Source organism: Dama dama, chromosome 6 (assembly GCF_033118175.1).
Source record: "Dama dama isolate Ldn47 chromosome 6, ASM3311817v1, whole genome shotgun sequence".
NCBI lineage: Eukaryota > Metazoa > Chordata > Mammalia > Artiodactyla > Cervidae > Dama > Dama dama.
Window position 1 is genome coordinate 17382857 of NC_083686.1, and position 19824 is coordinate 17402680.

Here is a 19824-nt window from a genome sequence, read left to right on the forward strand (position 1 = left end):
CACCCTATAACAGAAATATTAGCTGATTCCATTCATTTGTCAAACACTAATTACATTCCCTGTCTTCAGTCACTCTCCTATGTAGTCTAGATACCCAGATCTACTCTTCTCTCAAAAATCCCTTTGATCATGTACTTTCTGCACACAAGACCTAAAATGCCAACATTAAGTCCAAGGTCTTTTAAATTGTTTTCAAGGTTTTGCACAAGTTTGTCAGATTGTACTTACCCAACTTTATTTCCCTCTCCTGCTTAACTCCGCATGTAGACTCATACATCTTTCATGAGACTGAAAGCTTTGGGGCTGTGCTGAAAAGCTACAGCTGAAAGGTTCCATTTGGCTTTATAGAACAAACTCTTTGAGGATGAATGAATGGACTATGAAACTGAGCTAGGTTGCAGAGCTAGTCAGAGGTAAATAAAGGACCACAAGCCAGTCTGTGGGTAATAATCCTGTCTTGTTTGTATGAATCTCAGAAAGGTACTTAGCCCTCCTTCATAACTGATTCTCAGACTCAGAATCACTGAGAACATTTTTCAGACAAAGGACACTACCCAAGTGTCAGAAATCAGTCCTTGGTGGGAACGGCAAGGTCCATGTGCACCTCTAACACTAAAGGGCTGGCCTTGAACACCAGAGAACCAGAGATTTAAACAGGGACCTACTCTCTTTTATTATGCCAATGCTACTCCTCCCAGAAAAGTTCCCCAACAAGATCAAAGACTTACTTGCCTTATTGTAATTTAAGTGATTCCCCAAACCTTCCAAGAAAACCTAATACAAAGTTAAGCACATAAAAGCAGAGATTTAAACATAATATATGCATGCACAGACAAGGTAACCAAAAGTTACCTCTCAAGGGAGAAGCCCTGAACTCCAAACAGAGCTCTGATATGCAAAATATATGTACCATTGTTACTAAAACCCAGAGGAAAGTCTAGTTCCAAACTCAAAATTCTTGACTTCCTTTACCATGCCACCATGATCACCTTAGAGGAAGCCTTAATTTTGAGTCCAGGTCATCACCTCACAGATTGTTTTAGATCAAGGCATGCAGAACCAATAGAGGAGAGATTCATTCAAGTCTCCCATCTCCAGGACCTCTGTGAGCTAGAAATGAAATTTCTAAAAAGTACATAATTAAGCAGTGTTCTTTGCCTGGAAAATCCCATCGATAGAGGAGCCTAGAGGGCTACAGTCCATGGGGTCACAAAGAGCTGGACACAACTGAAGCTACTAAATAACAAGAAGCAGTGTCCTTAAAGGCAGTTATCTAAAGCGATGACACATTTATTGCTCAAATCAGTTATGTGATGCACAATGTCTTATTGTTACTACAACTCTTTAGGGGTTTTTATTTCAAAAGTAATAAAACAACAAAAAATGGTTTTTTTCCTTGTGGTACAAGCATCATGAGTTGTCAAAGACCTAGGCTGACAAGGCAATTCCCCTGCGCCAAGAATCACAGCACAGAGGCACTCTTCGAGAACAAACAAGAAGTTGATGGGCCATCTAGCAAAGAGTAGGGTTTCAGAGAAACCCCATCTGCCAGCCTCAGGAGGAAGAGAACAGGAAGTGTGCAGGTTCCCAAGGAGAAGGAAGATGGTGTGAGAGAGTCCAAGAGCACCATCAAGACTATGCCTGGGTATCTTCAGGGGCTCTCCACCTTCACTAGTGACATTTGGGCCACATCATCCTCTGCGGTGAAGAGCTGTTCCGTGGACTGTAGGATGCCTGGCACCTACCTATTAGGAGCGAGCAGCACCCTCTCTTACTGACAACCTACAACGTCTCTGTGCATGCGTGCTCAGTCGTGTCCGATGCTGTGACCCCATGGACTGTAGCCCTCCAGGCTCCTCTGTCCGTGAGATTCTCCAGGCAAGAAATACTGCAGTGGGTTGCCATTTCCTCCTCCTGGGGATCTTCCTGACCCAGGGTTCAAACCCTCGTCTCCTGCGGCTCCTGTATAGGTAGGTGGACTCTTTACCCCTGAGCCATCTGGGAAGCCAGACAGTGCCAAATGTTCACAGGTTGTGGGGGATGGTACAAAACCCAAGGCCTCGCCCCTGGAAAGAACTACTAAGTGAGAGTCATTGCTGAAGAAGCTCTTCACTAAAGGAGAAAGCCAGCCACTTTGCCGGCTAATGAATATGCCTTTCCACAGATCCACACAAAGGTCAAGAAACAGACTGGGACACCCGCCAAGGGCCTGAAGACTTTTCAGGCTCCTTCCAGTATCAATGGTTCATGCTCTTTTTGGCGTTATATATTAGAGTCTTAAAAATGAACATAAATCTTGCCCAAAGAATTTCACTTTGAAGATTTCATCTGGACTTTGAACAAGATGGCGGAGGAGCAGGTGGACGTGGAGTACCTCTCTCCCCATGGATACATCAGGAATACACCTTCAGACACAGAAGGGCTTGCAGAAGACAAAAAGCTGAGCACCTGACCACCAGAAAAGAATTTATAGGGCCACGCAAAACTCAGCAGGATGAAGGAAGTAGGGGGGAAAAAAGGAGCGTTAGTAGGACTGGACCTGCCCTCAGCAAGTGGGGGAACTGAAGCAGGGGTCTGATTCCCACAACCAGAGGACAAACAACTGAGGCTGGGAGCGAAGCAGCTGATCTGTGACAGCCCAAATGAAATGAGAACCACACAGACAATCTTTGTCGCAGCCATACGTACCCCAGATAGGGACGCATGTTTCCCAGAAGGCACAGTGACTGTGGGGCAATCCCAGGGAGAGGTCTGCTGTTGACTGTGGGGAGTTGGCCCGGGGGGACATGAGGGAGGAGACTGTGGTGGGAAGTGCCTGTGGAGGAAAATCAGGCAGCCATGGAGGCAAGCCGGTACTCCTGAGTCATGAGCAGGGGTGGCGCCATCACTGTAGCCGCTCTCTCCACACGCCTGCACTGGCAGCTGAACAACAGAGAGGCTGGCCCATCAAACGCCCGATGCCCCAACGACAGAGAAGGACCCCACATAGGGGAGCCCTTTTAGGGCCTTATGCACAGAACACCAGAGTAGGACCCCAGTCAGCGGGGCCCCTTTATGTGCCTGACTCACGGAGCAACTGAGGCCCCCCGGCAGGGGGGCTGTCTAAGTGCCTGAGTGGGCAGAGCAACCGGGAAGGATTAGCCAGAGAGGCCTTCCGATCGCCAGCCGCCAGAGGCTAGAAAAAGACTCTGGGAGTCCCTTGGACTGCAAGGAGATCCAACTAGTCCATCCTACAGAAGATCAATCCTGAATATTCATTGGAAGAACTGATGCTGAAGCTGAAACTCCAATACTCTGGCCACCTGATGCAAAGAACTGACTCATTGGAAAAGACCCTGATGCTGGGAAAGATTGAAGGCAGGAGGAAAAGGGGACGACAGAGGATGAGATGGTTGGATGGCGTCACCGACTCAATGGACATGAGTTTGAGCAAACTCCGGCAGTTGGCAATGGACAGGGAGGCTTAGCGTGCTGCAGTCCGTGGGGTCGCAAAGAGTTGGACAGGACTGAGCAACTGAACTGAGGGCCATAGCTCCTGCGGCTGAGGCAGTCAGTGTCCCGGCACACTTGGCACCGCCAGGGTTCCCACGACCAAAACAGCTGTGCCACCTTCACGCTCAGTCCTCACTGGGGCAGAGCTGCCACAGGCCAGAAAAAGCCCTCACAGCTCCATATCTCCTGTGATGACAGCCGCCAGCGCTCCTGCATAGCCGGTATTGCCAGGGTCCCCGTGATCCAAGCAACCATGCCACCTCCGTGCATGACCCCCACTGGGACAGAGCTGCAGAGACTAGAAAAAGTCCTGCGCCTGTGCACACAGGGTCACTTTGGTCACGGCCAGCTCCCTGCGACCCTGTGGACTGTGACCTGCCAGGCTTCTCTGTCTGGGGGTTCTCCAGGCTGGAATACTGGAGTGGGCTGCCATACCCTTCTAGAGCATATTTCCTGCTGCCCTAACCTCCGGCTCCCCTGAGTACCTGGTGTTGCCAGGGCCCCCATGACCCAAGCAGCTGCGCCACCCCCCACCTGGCCCTCACTGGGGCAGACTCAAGTCCTTCAGGGCAGCCTTAGGAGCAAACCCCTGTGGACAAGTCACATGCAGAGGTGCATATAAAACCACCACTGAAATCCAGAGGCAGGGTGACTAAGGAAGAGGATCCAAAACCTTCCCAGCAGCTGTACAAGCTTCAGACTAAATCCACACAATCAACTAGGCTGACGCTGTGGCCATGGAATATATGAAAGGACAGTGAGAATTCTGACAAGAGACGACGCACTAGTTCTGACAACTGTGGACATCAGACGCAAGAACACACAGGAGAAGAACCAGATTACGGTACGAGCTGCCCCGGAAGCAGGTCCAGAGACCAGCAGTATTGGAGGGCATCCTAGGGAGGCGAGGCGAACTGAGACTCCCATCGAGGGAACGGACACTGACGGCAGAGACTCAAGAAGAACATCTGAACATTTATTATTTTTATATTTTGACTTGTTCTGTAGTTGCTTCTGGATTTTTTTTCTTTTCCTTTTTTTCCCTCTGTTGTTGTAGTTGTCAATTTAATTAGTACTATTCAATTTATTTAAGCTTTTGAGAATTTTTTAAAGCACATTTTTTATTTTTGTTATATACTTCAGCTTCTGTGTTGGCCTTTTACGGTTCTGTGGAGTTTTCCTTATTTTTTTCTTTCTCTTTTTTAATTTAAATTTTAAAATTTTTTAAATTTATTATTATTTTTTCTACATTTATTCCTTTGTTTTTCTTCCTACTATTCTTTTACTGTTGCAGTTAATCTTTAATACATATAAATCTTTATCTACCTCTATTAAACTTTGCATTTTCTATTAGTTCTTTCTTCTCTTTCTTTTCTTTTTCTCACCATATTTGTTAGCTTTCTTTTCATTGCTTTAAAAATCCCCCAGTTAGCATCTTGCTTTAGTTTTGTTTTCCAGTTTGTGCTTTAGTTAGTTATGTTCTTAACTGGTGGATATCACTTTTGATTTCCTTTGTTCACCGGGTCAATCTATTGTACTTTTTTTTTTTTGGACTGTTTTGGTTTTGCCTATGGGTGTATAGGTATGTGTGTAAATTCCATTATTTTAGTTATTATTTGCCTGATTTTGTAATTACCATTTGTCTGGGGTGTGCATTTTGTTTCTCATTTTTGTGTGTTTGTTTTAATCCCATTTAATGCAATAACAAACTACCTGTGGTATCTCCATTTCCAGCCAGAGATCAGGCTCTGAGCCTATGGAGCCGGAGTGCTGACTCCAAGACCCTAGACTACCAGAGATTCCTAACCCTAGGGAGTACCAAATAGCCAGAACTACCCAGCAAGGATCTTATTCAAAATTGATGGAGAAATCAAAAGTTTTACAGACAAGCGAAAGTTAAGAGAATTTAGTACAGTACCAACAAATCAGCTTTACAACAGATGTTAAAGGGACTTACATAGTCAGGAAATACAAGAGAAGAAAAAGATCTAAAAAAAATAAACCCCCAAACAATCAAGAAAATGGCAATAGGAACATATATATCAATAATTACTTTAAATGTAAATGGATTAAATGTTCCAACCAAAAGACACAGACTGACTGACTGGATACAAAAACCCGTCTATGTGACGTCTACAAGAAACCCACTTCAGACCTAAAGACACATATAGACTGAAAGTGAGATGCTGGAAAAAGATATTCCACGCAAATGGAAAGGAAAAGAAAGCTGGAGTAGCAATCCTCGTATCAGACAAAATCAACCTTAAAATAAAGACTATTACAAGGGACATGGAAGGGACATGATGATCAATGGATCGATCCAAGAGGAAGACAACTGACAGCAACACAACAGTAGTAGGAGATTTTAACACCCCACTCACACCAATGGACAAATCATCAAAACAGAAAATTAATAAGAAAATACAAGCCTTAAAATGACACATTAGATCAGGTGAACCTCATTGATATCTCCAGGGCATTCCATCCAAATGCAGAAGAATACACTTTCTTCTCAAGTGCATATGGAACATTCTCCGGGACAGACCACATCTTGGGTCACAAATCAAACCTCAGTAAATTTAAGAAAACTGAAATAATATCAAGCCTTTTTTCTGACCACAATGCTATGAGACTAGATATCACTTATTAGAAAAAAAATGTAAAAATACAAACACATGGAAATTAAACAATATGTTTCTAAATAATGAACAGGTTACTGAAGAAATCAAAAGGGAAATAAAAAAATCCCTAGAAACAAATGACAATGAAAACACACCAACTCAAAATCTATAGTTTGCGGCAAAAGCAGCTGTAAGAGGGAAATCTATAGCAATACAATCCTACCTCAAGAAACAAGAAAAACATCAAATAGATAATCTAACTTCACACCTAAAACAATTGGAAAAAGAGCAACAACAACAACAACAAAAATCCCAAAGTTAGCAGAAGGAAAGAAATCATAATGATCAAAGCAGAAATAAATGAAAGAAACAATAGTAAAGATTAATAAAACCAAAAGCTGGTTCTTTGAGAAGATAAACAAAATAGACAAATTTTTAGCCAGACTCATCATGGAAAAAAGAAGAATCAAACCTACAAAATTAGAAGTGAAAAAGAAGAGGCTACAACAGACAATGCAGAAATACAAAGGATTATAAGAGACGACTATGAGCAACTACATGGCAATTAAATGGAAAGCCTGAAAGAAGTGGACAGATTCTTAGAAAACTTCAATCTTCCAAGACTGAACCAGGAAGAAATAGAAATTATGAACAATCCAATTACAAGCACTGAAATCGAAACTGTGATAAAAAATCTCCCAAAAAACAAAAGCCCAGGGCCAGATGTCTTCACAGGTGAATTTTGTCACACATTTAGAGAAGAACTCCAGTCAGAATGGCCATCATAAAAAAGTCTACAAACAATAAATGCTGGAGAGGGTATGGAGAAAGGGAACCTTCTGTTGGTGGGAATATAAATTGATATAGTCACTATGGAAGACAGTATGGAGATTCCTTAAAAAACTAGGGGAAAAAAAAAAAAACACCATATAACCCAGCAATCCCACTATTAGTTATATATCCTGAAAAAAACAAAATTGAAAAAGACACATGTATCCCAATATTCATTGCAGCACTATTTACAATAGCCAGAACATGGAAGCAACCTAGATGCCCATTGACAGATAAATGGATGACGCTGTGGTGCATATATACAATGGAATATTACTCAGGCATAAAAAGGAACAGCTTTGAGTCAGTGCTAATGAGGCAGATGAACCGAGAGTCTATTATACAGAGTGAAGTATGTCAGAAAGAGAAGGATAAATATTGTATATTAACAGAAATATATGGAGTCTAGAAAGATGGTACCTATGAATTTATTTGCAGGGCAGCAATGGAGAAACAGACATAGAGAAAAGATTACTGGACATGGGGCGGGGGGAGGAAGGAGAGGATATGTATGCAGAGAGGAACGTGGAAACTTACATCACCATGTGTAAAACAGACAGCCAATGGGAATTTGCCTATGACTCGGAGCTCAAACAGGGGCTCTGTAACAACCTAGCGGGGTGGGCTGGGGGAGAGGTTCAGGAGGGAGGCAACATGTGTATGCCTATGGCTGATTCACACTGGTACTCGGCAGAAAACAACAAAATTCTGTAAAGCAATTATCCTTCAATTAAAAATAAACAAATAAAATTCAAAATTTTTATCTGAAGAAAATAATTATGGATGCTAAATAAAAGTTAGCTATAAAAACATATATTTAAAGCAGAGTTGGTTTTAATTGTGAAAATTTAGAAATTGGCTATCTAGCAACATCAACAGTTAAGTAAACTGAACTACAGCTGTACAAGGAATATATCATGCAGCCATTCAAGTATTTACATATATTTAAGGATGTTTTTCCTAATACCATGGAATGAAAATGAAAATAGCAAGGCAGAAAGGAGTACAATGCTGCTTTCACATTACACACAGGCACACACATGCACACAGTGCAAAAAACGTTTCAAAGATAAACATCACAGTATTTCCATCAGTAATGTCTCAGTTGGAGGGTTACAGGTTTTTTTCTGCAATCCAGGTATATTTCTTATGCAATTAGTAGTTTTACTCCTATGCATCTACAACTTCTAAATCTTTGCAAGGCAGAATATTTGGGGTATTAAATAAAAAGAGGCTAAAATGTGTAAAACATAGATTTTAAAACATTTATTTAATTTTTACAGGGAAGTTTCTTGAGAAAATTCAAAGTAGTCATTTATTATCTGCTGTTTATTTTTTTAAAAGCGAAATCATTCATAAATAGAGTGCAATGCTTTGCTTCAGAATGTGGCTCTATCACTTGCTGGCTACATGACCCTGGATATGACACATATCTGTGCTTCAGTTTCTCCATTTATACAACAGGTATAATATAACCATACCTGTGTTATAGGGTTGATGTGATAATAAATTAGTCAACACAAGTAAAGTGCTTGGAGAAGCACCCAGCAAATATACATGGTCAATAAATACCAGCTACTATTACCTGCTATTGTTGCTTTATGCCAGGAAAAAAAAAAATATTAAGAAAAATCTTGTTATGAGTGACACACAGGAATCCAGCATTATTCTTATATAACATCAATAGAGAAAAAAAATCCAGATCTGAGATAGACCAGGTGAGATTTTAAAGCAAAGGTACGTCTGTGAACTAGGTCATGAAAACAACTGGGAACAAGAAATATTAAAGTAATAATCATACTTTTAATAAGGCAGCAAAATTTTTTTCTGTTGGCTAAAAAACATGAAAACTTTGCCTTGAACCAGTTTATTCTAATATGGCTATCCTCTAGGAAATTAAAAATCAGAAAAGCTCATATTTTATTTACTAGATATGACTAAATCAGTAAAGTTATGACCCATGAGTAGTAAAAATCAATTTAGTAATCCAGCATTTTTTTGTCCAAGAACCTAGAACAGTTATCAAAAATAAGAGAAATCAGAGTGCATCACACACAGTCATGGCAAGAATTGCTTCATCACATTTTTGCAGCAGTTAAAATATAATTTGTGTCTCTCTTGGAGCGTGGTGAAAAACAGACCTCTTATTGTGTGTCACAGTATTAAGAAATTGAAGAAAAAGTGTTCTGCACCAATATTTAAGATTTTATATGTTCATCTGGGTAACAGATTATACACTTCTTTTGCCTTTATAAATTTTATAATTCATACTACAATGGAGGGTAATACAAAATTAGGTTGTTATTAGACATTTAAAGGTATAACAGAAATACAAAATGGTAAAGTGTTGTGGAGTCTTTGGACAATGATTTTAAATTCCATTAGAAGGAAAAAAACTACCTATTTCCATCTGACATTTGAAAAACAGAGGATAGAGGATATAGAATTTTCTTTATTAGATGTCCCAGTATCAGAAAAGGCAACTTGATGTGATAAATGGGTCACTGGCTTCAGAAACCTGGCAGACAAGGGCAGAAATGCCAGGTCCACAACTTATTAGCTTTGTAACATTCACCAGCTAACCTCTCAGACTTGGTTTTCTGAAACTTAAGAATTTAAAGATTAATGAAAGGATGTATATCAAGTCTCCAACACTGTGCTCATATATAGTGAAAAATGTAAAAGTCTTCTCTCATAGCTCTAAAACTCACAAAAAGTGAAATTTCTTATACCAGTGTGAGAAATGGTCCAGGATAACCTCACAGCTTATCTTGTTCACCCCTCAGATTGACCTTCAACCAATCGTACCTTGAAGACAAACCAGACAGAGCTTTCTTGAGGATCTCGGGGGTTCTATCTAGGGATGGTGGAATTTCTGGAATATCAGAATCTGTTCTGGAATCCAAGTCTCCATATCTGTCATCAATATCTGTTTCCTAAAATTAAAGAAAAAAGAAAATCACTTTGCAAAATAAAAGGGGAAAAAGTGCATGCTTGCCAATACATCTATTTATTGCTCAGAGTACCAACTCTCATTTCCATAACTTAAAAAAAAATATTAACTTATCTTGAATATGCAAGCACTGTTGGACATCCTAGTTAGTAAAGTTCCTGTTAAAGACTATCAACATAAAGGATTAATTTATACAAAAAACACAAAAAGAAATTTCTATATTATCTAAATCAGAAATTTACCACAAAATCAAATATTTATTATTTCTCTGCTTAACAGAAAATATAGTGTTTGTGTGAATGTAGATTCTGATCAAAGGTACATGAGTGAGTGAGTGAGTGAAGTCGCTCAGTTGTGTCCGACTCCCTGTGACCCCATGGACTGTAGCCTACCAGGCTCTTCTGTTCATGTACAATGGTACATAGTCTCTTTTTTATTCGATTGCAATCAAAGCATCTACAATAAGAATAATATCTTACACTGGCATGGCATTTTAGATAGATAGTGAAGCTGAATCTGACCTTTGTACCCCAACACTGAATTAAATCTCTAAGACTTCTGGGTGAAGTTAAAGAAGAATAGCTTTATTGCTTTGCCAGGTAAAGGAAGCCACAGCAGGCTAATGCCCTCAAAATCTGTGTCCCAACTCGGAGAGAGTACTGAGAAGTTTTATAGTTATGGGGTGTGATCAACTTGTGGACATTCGTGCGACTGGTAGGTGGTAAGTAGGGTCAGCATCATCAACCTTCAGGTTCCAACTGGTCTGGGGTCTGTGTGCTTGTGGGCAGCGTACCCTCATTAATCATTAACTTCTCCCATCTGGTGAGGTTTTCAGTATCTGCACAACAGCTCAAAGATATTGCCATGGGTATCCCTTACCGGGGGACCAGGACCTTGCCCCAAGGCTGCACTATAGTTTCTCTTGACTGTTTCCCCCTTGTCTTGCATCCCCTCCCTTTCCTGATTAACAACTGCTTGAATCTGGCTGCTGGAACTCAGTGAAGATCAGGGAGGCTGAATGAAAGTTATTTCCTGTAATCAGATGAATGGGGAACACAGAAAGGCTCTGTGCCCAGGAGTCCTACAGGGCCCTGCTAGGTATCAATAGATAGACAGATATAAATATGTAGATATACAGATACAAAGACACACATATAAATAAATAAACATATATTCATATAAAAGAGATCAAATCAGTCAATCTTAGGGTTCTTTTAGAGGAAATCAACCCTGAATATTCACTGGAAGGACTGATGCTAAAGCTGAAGCTTCAGTACTTTGGCCACCTGATGTGAAGACTCAACTAACTGGAAAATACCCTGATGCTGGGAAAGACTGAAGGCAAGAGGAGAAGGAGATGACAGAGATGGTTGGATGGCATCACCAACTCAACGGGCATGAGTTGGAGCAAACTCCAGGAGATGGTGAAAGACAGGGAAGCCTGGCGTGCTGCAGGCCATGTGGTTGCAAAGAGTGGGATGCGACTTAGCAGCTGAACGACAATACACATATAATTATTCTAAACACTCAAACTTCCATCATTTTACTAGATCCTCAAGAGATAATCCTGGCCACGATGGTGGAGTACAAAATCCTTGAGCCCACCTCCTCTCACAGACACACGAAGTTTACAACTATTATCAGAACAACTACTGATGAGAAAGAGTGATAGAATCTACCAGAAAAGATCTTCTACAACTAAAGATACAAAGAAAAATCCACAAGGAGACGGGCAGGAGGGGCAATGGGGTGGTACAGTCAAGATCCATACTGTAGAAAAAGCAGTTTTAAGAGGAAAGGTTATAGTGAAGCAAGCCTACCTCAGTCTCCTAAAACAAGGAAATAAAAGCAAAAATAAACAATGAAATCTAAGGAGACTTAAAAGCTTTTGCACAGCAATGAAAACCATCAACAAAACAAAAAGACAACCTACTGAATGAGAGAAAATATTTGCAAATGTTATGACTAATAAGGAATTAATATCCAAAATATATAAACAGCTCATACAACTCAGTATCAAAAAAACCAAACAACTCAATCAAAAAATGGGTAGAAGACCTGTATACACATTTTTCCAAAGAAGACATAAAAATGGCCAATAGGGACACGAAAAGGTGCTCAACATTACTAATTATCACAGAAATGAAAATCAAAACCACAATGATATATCACATCTGTCAGAATGACTATCAAAAAGACCACAAATAATAAATGTTGGCAACGATACAGAGAAAAGGGAACACTGTACACTGTTGGTGGGAATGCAAATTTGAATAAGCACTGTGAAACCAGTATGGAGGTTCCTTTGTATATAATCTATATACATCCTTTCATAAACTTTACATCATCTCTAGATTAATTATAAAACCTAATACAATGTAAACAGTTTTAAGTACAATGTAAACAATTGTGTGTGTGCTTAGTCACTCAGTTGTATCCGACTCTGCGACCCATTGGACTGTAGTCCGCCAGGCTCCTCTGTCCATGGGATTTTCCAGGCAAGAACACTGGAGTGGGTTGCCATTTCCTTCTCCAGGGGATCTTCCCAACCCAGGGATCAACCCCACATCTCCTATATTGGCAGGCAGATTCTTTACCCACTGAGCCATTGGGAAGCATCTTGCAAACAGTTGTGGTTTGGTTGCTAAGTCATGTCCGACTCTTTGTGACCCCATGGCCTGAAGCCTGCCAGGCTCCTCTGTCCATGGGACTTCCGAGGCAAGAACACTGGAGTAGGTTGCCATTTCCTTCTCCAGGGGATCTTCCCCACTCAGGGATCAAATCTGGGTGTCCTGTATTGCAGGCAAATTCTTTACTAACTGAGCCACTAGGGAAGCCCAAACACAGTTGTGAGTATGCCGCAAATTCAAATTTTCCTTGTTGGGACCTTCTGGGATTTTTTTTTTTTTTTTTTTTCCAAATATCTTGATCCACAGTTGGTTGAATCCATGGACTCACAACCCACAGATATGAGGGCTGACTGGACTAATTCCACCCCTACTCTAACTAGCAATGACAAAAGGCAAAACACTTGACCCTAAAGAAACTCAGCCCCTGGTTTCCTTAAAAAACAAAAGCATTGCACTTTCCACAAACTGCCTCAAAGTCCACTTGGCAATAAAGGTGATGTGCCCCAACCCTCCGCAGTAGTTCATAAGCTTTGTGAGAAGAGGAAATACTACTGGCTTCACTTTTAACTCCCTAGAGGTTGGCAGAGGGCCTTGCACAGTGGCTGGCACTTACTATGTAAATATGTGTTGAATGAACTGAGTCTGCAAACTTACGCTAACATTTAAGATTAAAATGGTTCTCAACTGTTCTTGCTAGGTGAGTAATCTTGGCCATGTCACCTTGCTTGAGACCACCTTTTAGCACTTGTGAAATGAGGGCTTCTGACTATGAAGGGCTGTGGGCTATTCTTTTGCAAATATAAAAAGACAAGGAGAGTATTTCTGGTAAATGATGAATGGAAGTTGTTACCCTGCAAATCTCATTCCTACAGTGAAATGAACTTCAAAAGTACTTCACAAATGTCGATTTATTTATACCTCACACTACCTTATAGATAAGTAAATAATCACATCCTTTTTGTAAGTGAAAAAAATTTAGGCTCACAAAGATGGAGTAAAGTGCCCTAAGTTTACTCAGCTCAAAGCAATGTAGCCAGAAGGCAGAAAGGAAATTTAAATGGCAATTTTTCCACAAACTGATCTGCAGACCCAGTGCAATCCCAGTCATCTCAATTGGCTTTTATTTTGTGTGGAAATAAACAGGCTGACTCTAAAATTTATATGAAAATGCAAAAGGACCTTAAGAGCCAGAACCACCTGCAGATAAAAACAAAACTGAAGGACTTACAGTTTTCAAAAGTTATTATAAAGCTGTAACTGTGATATTGGCATAAAAACTGATCAATGGAATAGAAGAAAGGGTCTGGAAATTAATCCACACCTATACGGCCAAATGACTTCAACAAAGCTGAAAGGTAACTCAATATACAATGCTGGAATGATTAGATAACCATACGTGAAAGGAAGAAAGGAAGGAAAAACTTTGATCCATACTTCACACTACTTACAAAAACTAACTCAAAATAGATCAGACATTTACATAAAGCTATAAAATTCCATAAACCCTTTGAGACCTAAGGTTAGGCAAAGACGTAAATATGACTAGAAAAAAGTAGGATTCATAAAAGAAAAATGGATAAAACCACTTCAAAATTGAATTGTTCTGCTTTTCAAAAGACACTGTTAAGAGAAAGAGAATTTTGCAAGAGAGTATGTGCGCTCAGTCATGTCCAACTCTTTGCAACCCCGTGGACTATAGCCCAAGGGGTTCCTCTGTCCACGTAATTTTCCAGGCAAGAATCCTGGAGTGGGTTGCCATTTCCTACTCCAGAAGATCTCTTGTGTCTCCTGCATTGGCAGGCAGATTCTTTACCACTAGAACCACCTGGGAAGACCTGATATTTGCAAATCACATGTCAAATAAGGGTCTTGCATCCAGAATATATCAAGAATTCCCAACATTCAATAAGAAAACAATCGACATAATCAAAATACATGGGCGAAGCTTTATTTGAACAGACATCTCACTGAAGGCAATACACTGATGGTAAATTGGCATATGAAGAAACGCTCAACATCTTAGTTATTAGGGGGTGAAAGTGAAAGTCCCTCAGGTAATGTCTGACTCTTTGTGACCTATGGACTATATAGTCCATGGAATTCTCCAGGCCAGAATCTGGAGTGGGTAGCCTTTCCCTTCTCCAGAGGATCTTCCCAACACAGGGATCAAAACCAGGTCTCCCATATTACAGGCAGATTCTTTACCAGCTGAGCCACAAGGGAAGCCCAAGAATTCTGGTGTGGGTAGCCTATGCCCTCTCCAGTGGATGGTCCCAACACAGGAATTGAACCAGGGTCTCCTGCATGCAGGCGGATTCTTTACCAACTGAGCTATGAGGGAAGTTATTAGGGAAAGGCAAATCAAAACCGCAGTAAGATACTACGACACACCTTCCAGCATAGCTAAAAAATAAAAACTGAACATACCAAGTCTCAGAGAAGATGTATTGAAACTGGGCCTCTCATACACTGCTGGTGGGAATGTGTACAATCACTCTGGAAAAGAGTTTGGCAGGTTCTTAAAAAGTTAAATACACATCCACCCTATGACCCAGTCATTTCAATCCTAGGTATCTGCCCCAAAGAAATGAAAGCATATGTCCACACATAGACAGTACACAATGTTCATGGCAGCTTTCTTTGTAATAGCTCCAAACTGGAAACAATTCAAATGTTAAAAAGGACAAACTGGGCTACATCCATACAATGGAAAACTACTCAGCAACGAAAACAAACTATTGATATACGCAACAATATGGGTGAATGTCAAAAAAATTATGCTGAGTAAAAAGAAGCCAGACAAAATGTACATATGATATGTATATGTATACATACATGTGGGTATATGCATATATGTATGTACTGAATTCTACTTACACAAAATTCTGGAAAATACACATTCATCTATAGTGCCAGAAAGCAGATCAGAGATTATTGTGCTTAGTCGCTCAGCTGTGCCCAACACTTTGACCCTTTGGACTGCAGCCTGCCAGGCTCCTCTGTCCATGGGATTGCCCCAGCAAGATTGCTGGAATGGGTTGCCATTTCCTCCTGCAGGGGATCTTCTGACCCAGGGATCGAACCCATGTCTCCTACCTCTCCTGGATTGGGAGGTGGATTCCTTACCACTGAGCCACCAGGGAAGCCCAATCAGTGATTATCAAGGGGCAAAGGGGGAATTACACAAGGGCAGGAGCAAATTTTTAGTGGTGACGGGTTTGTTCACTATCTTTATTGCAGTGGTAAATTCATGGGCGTATGCGTATGTCAGACTGCACAGTGTAATAAGCATGGTGACTTTAGTGTATGTCACATAGGCCATGGGGCCTCCTGAAGAGTACACAGGAGCCCGTGGTCAGGGAAAGAGAACTGAAGTGCTTCTCGACGCTGGGGACTGAAAAGAAAGGAAGAAAACCATTCAAGATGATGGCTCCAAAGAAGACTCTAAATGAATCAAAGTAAGCAGCAGTTTAGAATGCAACAAAGGATGATGCATTAAATCAATCACAATTCCCACCCCTCTTACGTCTAGTCCCCTAAAACGTGAGTCAGATGGCCAGTGTCAGCTTCTCCACTCCACTACAGGTCCCTCGAGCTTCACACTGATTCCTGTACCTGCTGCTGCCACTATGTCACTTCAGTTGTGTCCAACTGTTTGTGACCCTACGGACTGTCCATGGGTTCTCCAGGCAAGAATACTGGAGTAGGTTGCCATTTCCTTCTTCAGAGGATTCCTGTACCCAGCATTAAAACTGCAAACAAGCATATAGAAAGCCTCAAGTGACACAGTTCTGTGCCTAAAAGAATGGAAGGCTTTTAAAAATCTTGAATCTAAACAGTTCTTGGGCTTCCCTGGTGGTTCAGTGGTCAAGAATCGCCTGCCAATGCAAGAGATGCAGGTTCAGTCCCTGGGCTGGGAAGATCCCCTGGAGAAGAGAATGGCTACCCACTCCAGTATTCTTGCCTGGGAAATCCTGTCCACAGAGGAGCCTGGCAGACCACAGTTCGTAGGGTTGCAAAGAGTTGGAACTGACTAAGTGACTAAACAACAACAAACAGCTCTTACTTGAAAGAATAGTCGTTTATATTCCTGATTTCAGCATTTTCTCTCAGTCTCTTCACTGTTTCCAGTGCTAAGTCTCTTCAGTCATGTCCAGCTCTTTGCAACCCCATGGACTGTAGCCTGCCATGCTCCTCTCTCCATAGGATTTTTCAGGCAAGAATACTAGAGTGGGTTTCCATTTCCTTCTCCAGGGGATCTTCCCTACCCAGGGATCGAACGTGGGTCTCCTGCATTGCAGGCAGATTCTTTACCAACTGAACCACCACAGAAGCCCTTTCTTATTCTCAGCTATTAAATGAGAAATATTCCTAACCCACACAGTTAGGGTTAGGACAGGGTTGCAGCACACCAGGTTTTCCTGTCCTTCACTATCTCCTGGAATTTGCTCAGATTCATGTCCAGAGTTGGTGATGCTATCTAACCATCTCATCCTCTGCTGCTCTCTTCTCCTTTTGCCTTTGATCTTTCCCAGCATCAGGATCTTTTCCAATGAGTCGGCTCTTCACATCAAGTGGCCAAAGTATTGCTACTACTACCGCTACTGAGTTAAGAACTATGATGATGCAGTACAAAACAAATTTGTGCCATTTTAATTCAACTGAATCTTCACTGAGTTTGATGATTCTGCCGGTGGCCTCTTGATCACTCTCTAAAATGACATTCCAACAGTGTCCCAGTCAGAGATGAGTTCTAGTTCCAGCTCTGCACCTGTCTGAGGTCATTTTGGGTAATAACAAACACAGTCTAAGGCAAGTTTATTATTTAAAAATACACACACATGCACATATATACACATGTGTATAGTTGAACTAAATTTTTCTAAGGTCTCTTGAAGCTCTGTGGTTCTCAGACCCTACTTTATTGGGAAAATTTAAAGCATCAAACACTGATTTCCCCCTTCTGTTTTTCAAAATGTTTCTGTATCTAACCTCAATTCCTTCTTTCCTTTCCCTGAATACCCTGATCCTCTGTATTCTCCACACTACGTCTGCTTTCTTTTTCCTAGGGACAGACCATCCTTCTCAGCATCTTCACTCCCACTTGACCTCTTTATGTAAATATTTGTTTTTCCTTGTTTGAAAAGGGAAATTTTTACTCCATCCTCCTGTCCTCTCTAGCTGCTATTCTGTGCTCCTTTCACAGGCACTTTCTACAATTACTACCAATTTTTACCCCTCACATTCCTCGGCCTAAACCTCAGCTTCTATGAAGGACTTGGGCTAAATCCCATGTTCTCCACCTCTTCCTCATTTCTAAATACTAATGACAATATCTTCTAAGCAATCCCTCCTCCTTTAGCTCTCAGGATCTCTCTATCTTGGTGTCTTCCTTACATTTCTACCCCTACTGTAAACATGGGCACCTCCCATGGCTTGGTCTTCAGTTCTCTCTCCTTTCCATCCTAATCAAAAGTCTCTTGTTGTTCACTTACTAAGTCCTGTCCAACCCCTTGCCACCTCCACGGATGACAGGCTTCCCTGTTCTTCACTATCTCCCGGAGCTTGCTCAAACCCATGTCCACTGAGTCGGTGATACCACTCAACCATCTTATCCTCTGTTGTCCCCTTCTCCTCCTGCCCTCAGTCTTTCCCAGCATCAGGGTCTTTTCCAATGAGTCAGCTCATCGCATCAGGTGGCTAAGTTATTGGAGCTTCGGCATCAGTCCTCTAGACTTGACCACTCAGTTCTGTTCCCACCACCACCTGGAGCCACTTCCCTACTTTAGAGAATGCCATACCTGCCCCACTCAACTCACCCGTCTCCCACATCACCTGCAAAAACCCCGCAAAACTGCCCATTTCTGTTTTAAGTCTCTTAAGTTGTGGACCAAAATGTGCCTCCAGCGGGCTCTTTTATTAGTCTTACCCTTGTCGAGGGTCCCATCACCATCATCTAAGATATGCTTCCTGTCTCTCAACCCCTACTCCTCCACTCTTCCTAGACTTAGGACGTGCCTTCATTATTTCATATGTATAGCATTTGCAATACACACCTGTTTGGTGTCTCTGTGGCAGCTCTCTTCCCCTTCCAACACTTTCTCCAGACTGCTGCTAGAATGACAGGTTAATGCCCCTGCAAAAACTCAGTGGCTTCCAGGAGTCCACAGAAGAAAGCTTAACCTCCGTCGCAAGACCCTTAAACTCCCAACCCCTCCTTGCAAACTATAGTTTATACTCCAGGACTATCAAACTAAGCTCAGTTCACTGTGCCTAGAATGCTGATTCAAGAAACAGTTCCATGCGCCCTTTGCCTAGAATGCCTTTCCCTAACACCTGTCTACCTAGCAAGTCCCCAGGCATCTTTTAATTCCAAACTCAACCCTCATCTCCTCCTTCAAGTCTTTCCTGTTGTCTCCACAAAGTGTCCAGCTATGCCCTCTTTGCTAAGAGCAAAGTAAAGAAGGCCTGTTCAGACTTCTATTAAGTCTAATTATGTGTGTCTCCTGCGGGGGGGGGGGGGGGGGGGGAGCGCGGGTTCCTTGAGGGAGTGGTCTTGCTATCTCTTAAATATTAATCCAGCATTTAGCAACTGGGAACATTTTCACTTGCTAATGCCCTGGAGCACAGAGCTTTCTCTCCGAATAAGTCTCCAGGTCCTGAAGGAAGAGAAGGTCATGTTAATAACACCATTGTAAAAAGACTACAAAATGGCATGGGAGTGTACAATAATAGCAGAATACAACACACTTCCTGTACTTCTTTCATTAATTTCATAAGTGTTTTTGCCTTTACTGTAACTTGACTAGAGAAGGCACTTAGAAGAGTTTCAATGAACCAAATATTAACCAGCCTCCGATGTGCAGGCTGATTTTATAATGGCCCTTGACCTGGAAATACAGGTGCATTCAAATATACACCCTGATAAGCAAGGACAGAGAGAGGATAGAGTTCAATGACTCAGAGTTTGCCAAGTCAAAAGTTCCTTGCAATAAATTCTAAAAGGATGCAATATTTTAGATATGGTTTGAAAAATGCTCATCCTTGATGATTTAGAAATCTTAACAGAACTGGTTACACATGGCACCATCTACTCTCAGAAGAGAATCCAGCTAGGTATGTATTAATGAAAACTAACAGAAACATAAAACATATATCGTGTGCATTGTGATCATACATATTCACAAGTTTGTAAATGTATGGATAAATTAAGGTTGACAATAAAACCTAACAGTGCCACACTTAGGAATAAAAATGCAGTGAGATAACCCACTCACACATAGCTAGAGACAACAGT

At 41.4% G+C, this 19824-nt stretch overlaps 1 protein-coding gene across 1 annotated transcript in view; it reads right to left on the bottom strand.

Moving 5' to 3' along the window:
• The window catches only part of CDS1 (CDP-diacylglycerol synthase 1), a 66913-nt gene that overhangs the window by 45049 nt on the left and 2040 nt on the right, over positions 1-19824 (bottom strand). The window contains exon 2 of the mRNA XM_061145617.1: positions 9753-9880. Coding sequence (XP_061001600.1) covers positions 9753-9880 — 128 coding nt within the window. The remainder of the gene's footprint in view (positions 1-9752; positions 9881-19824) is intronic.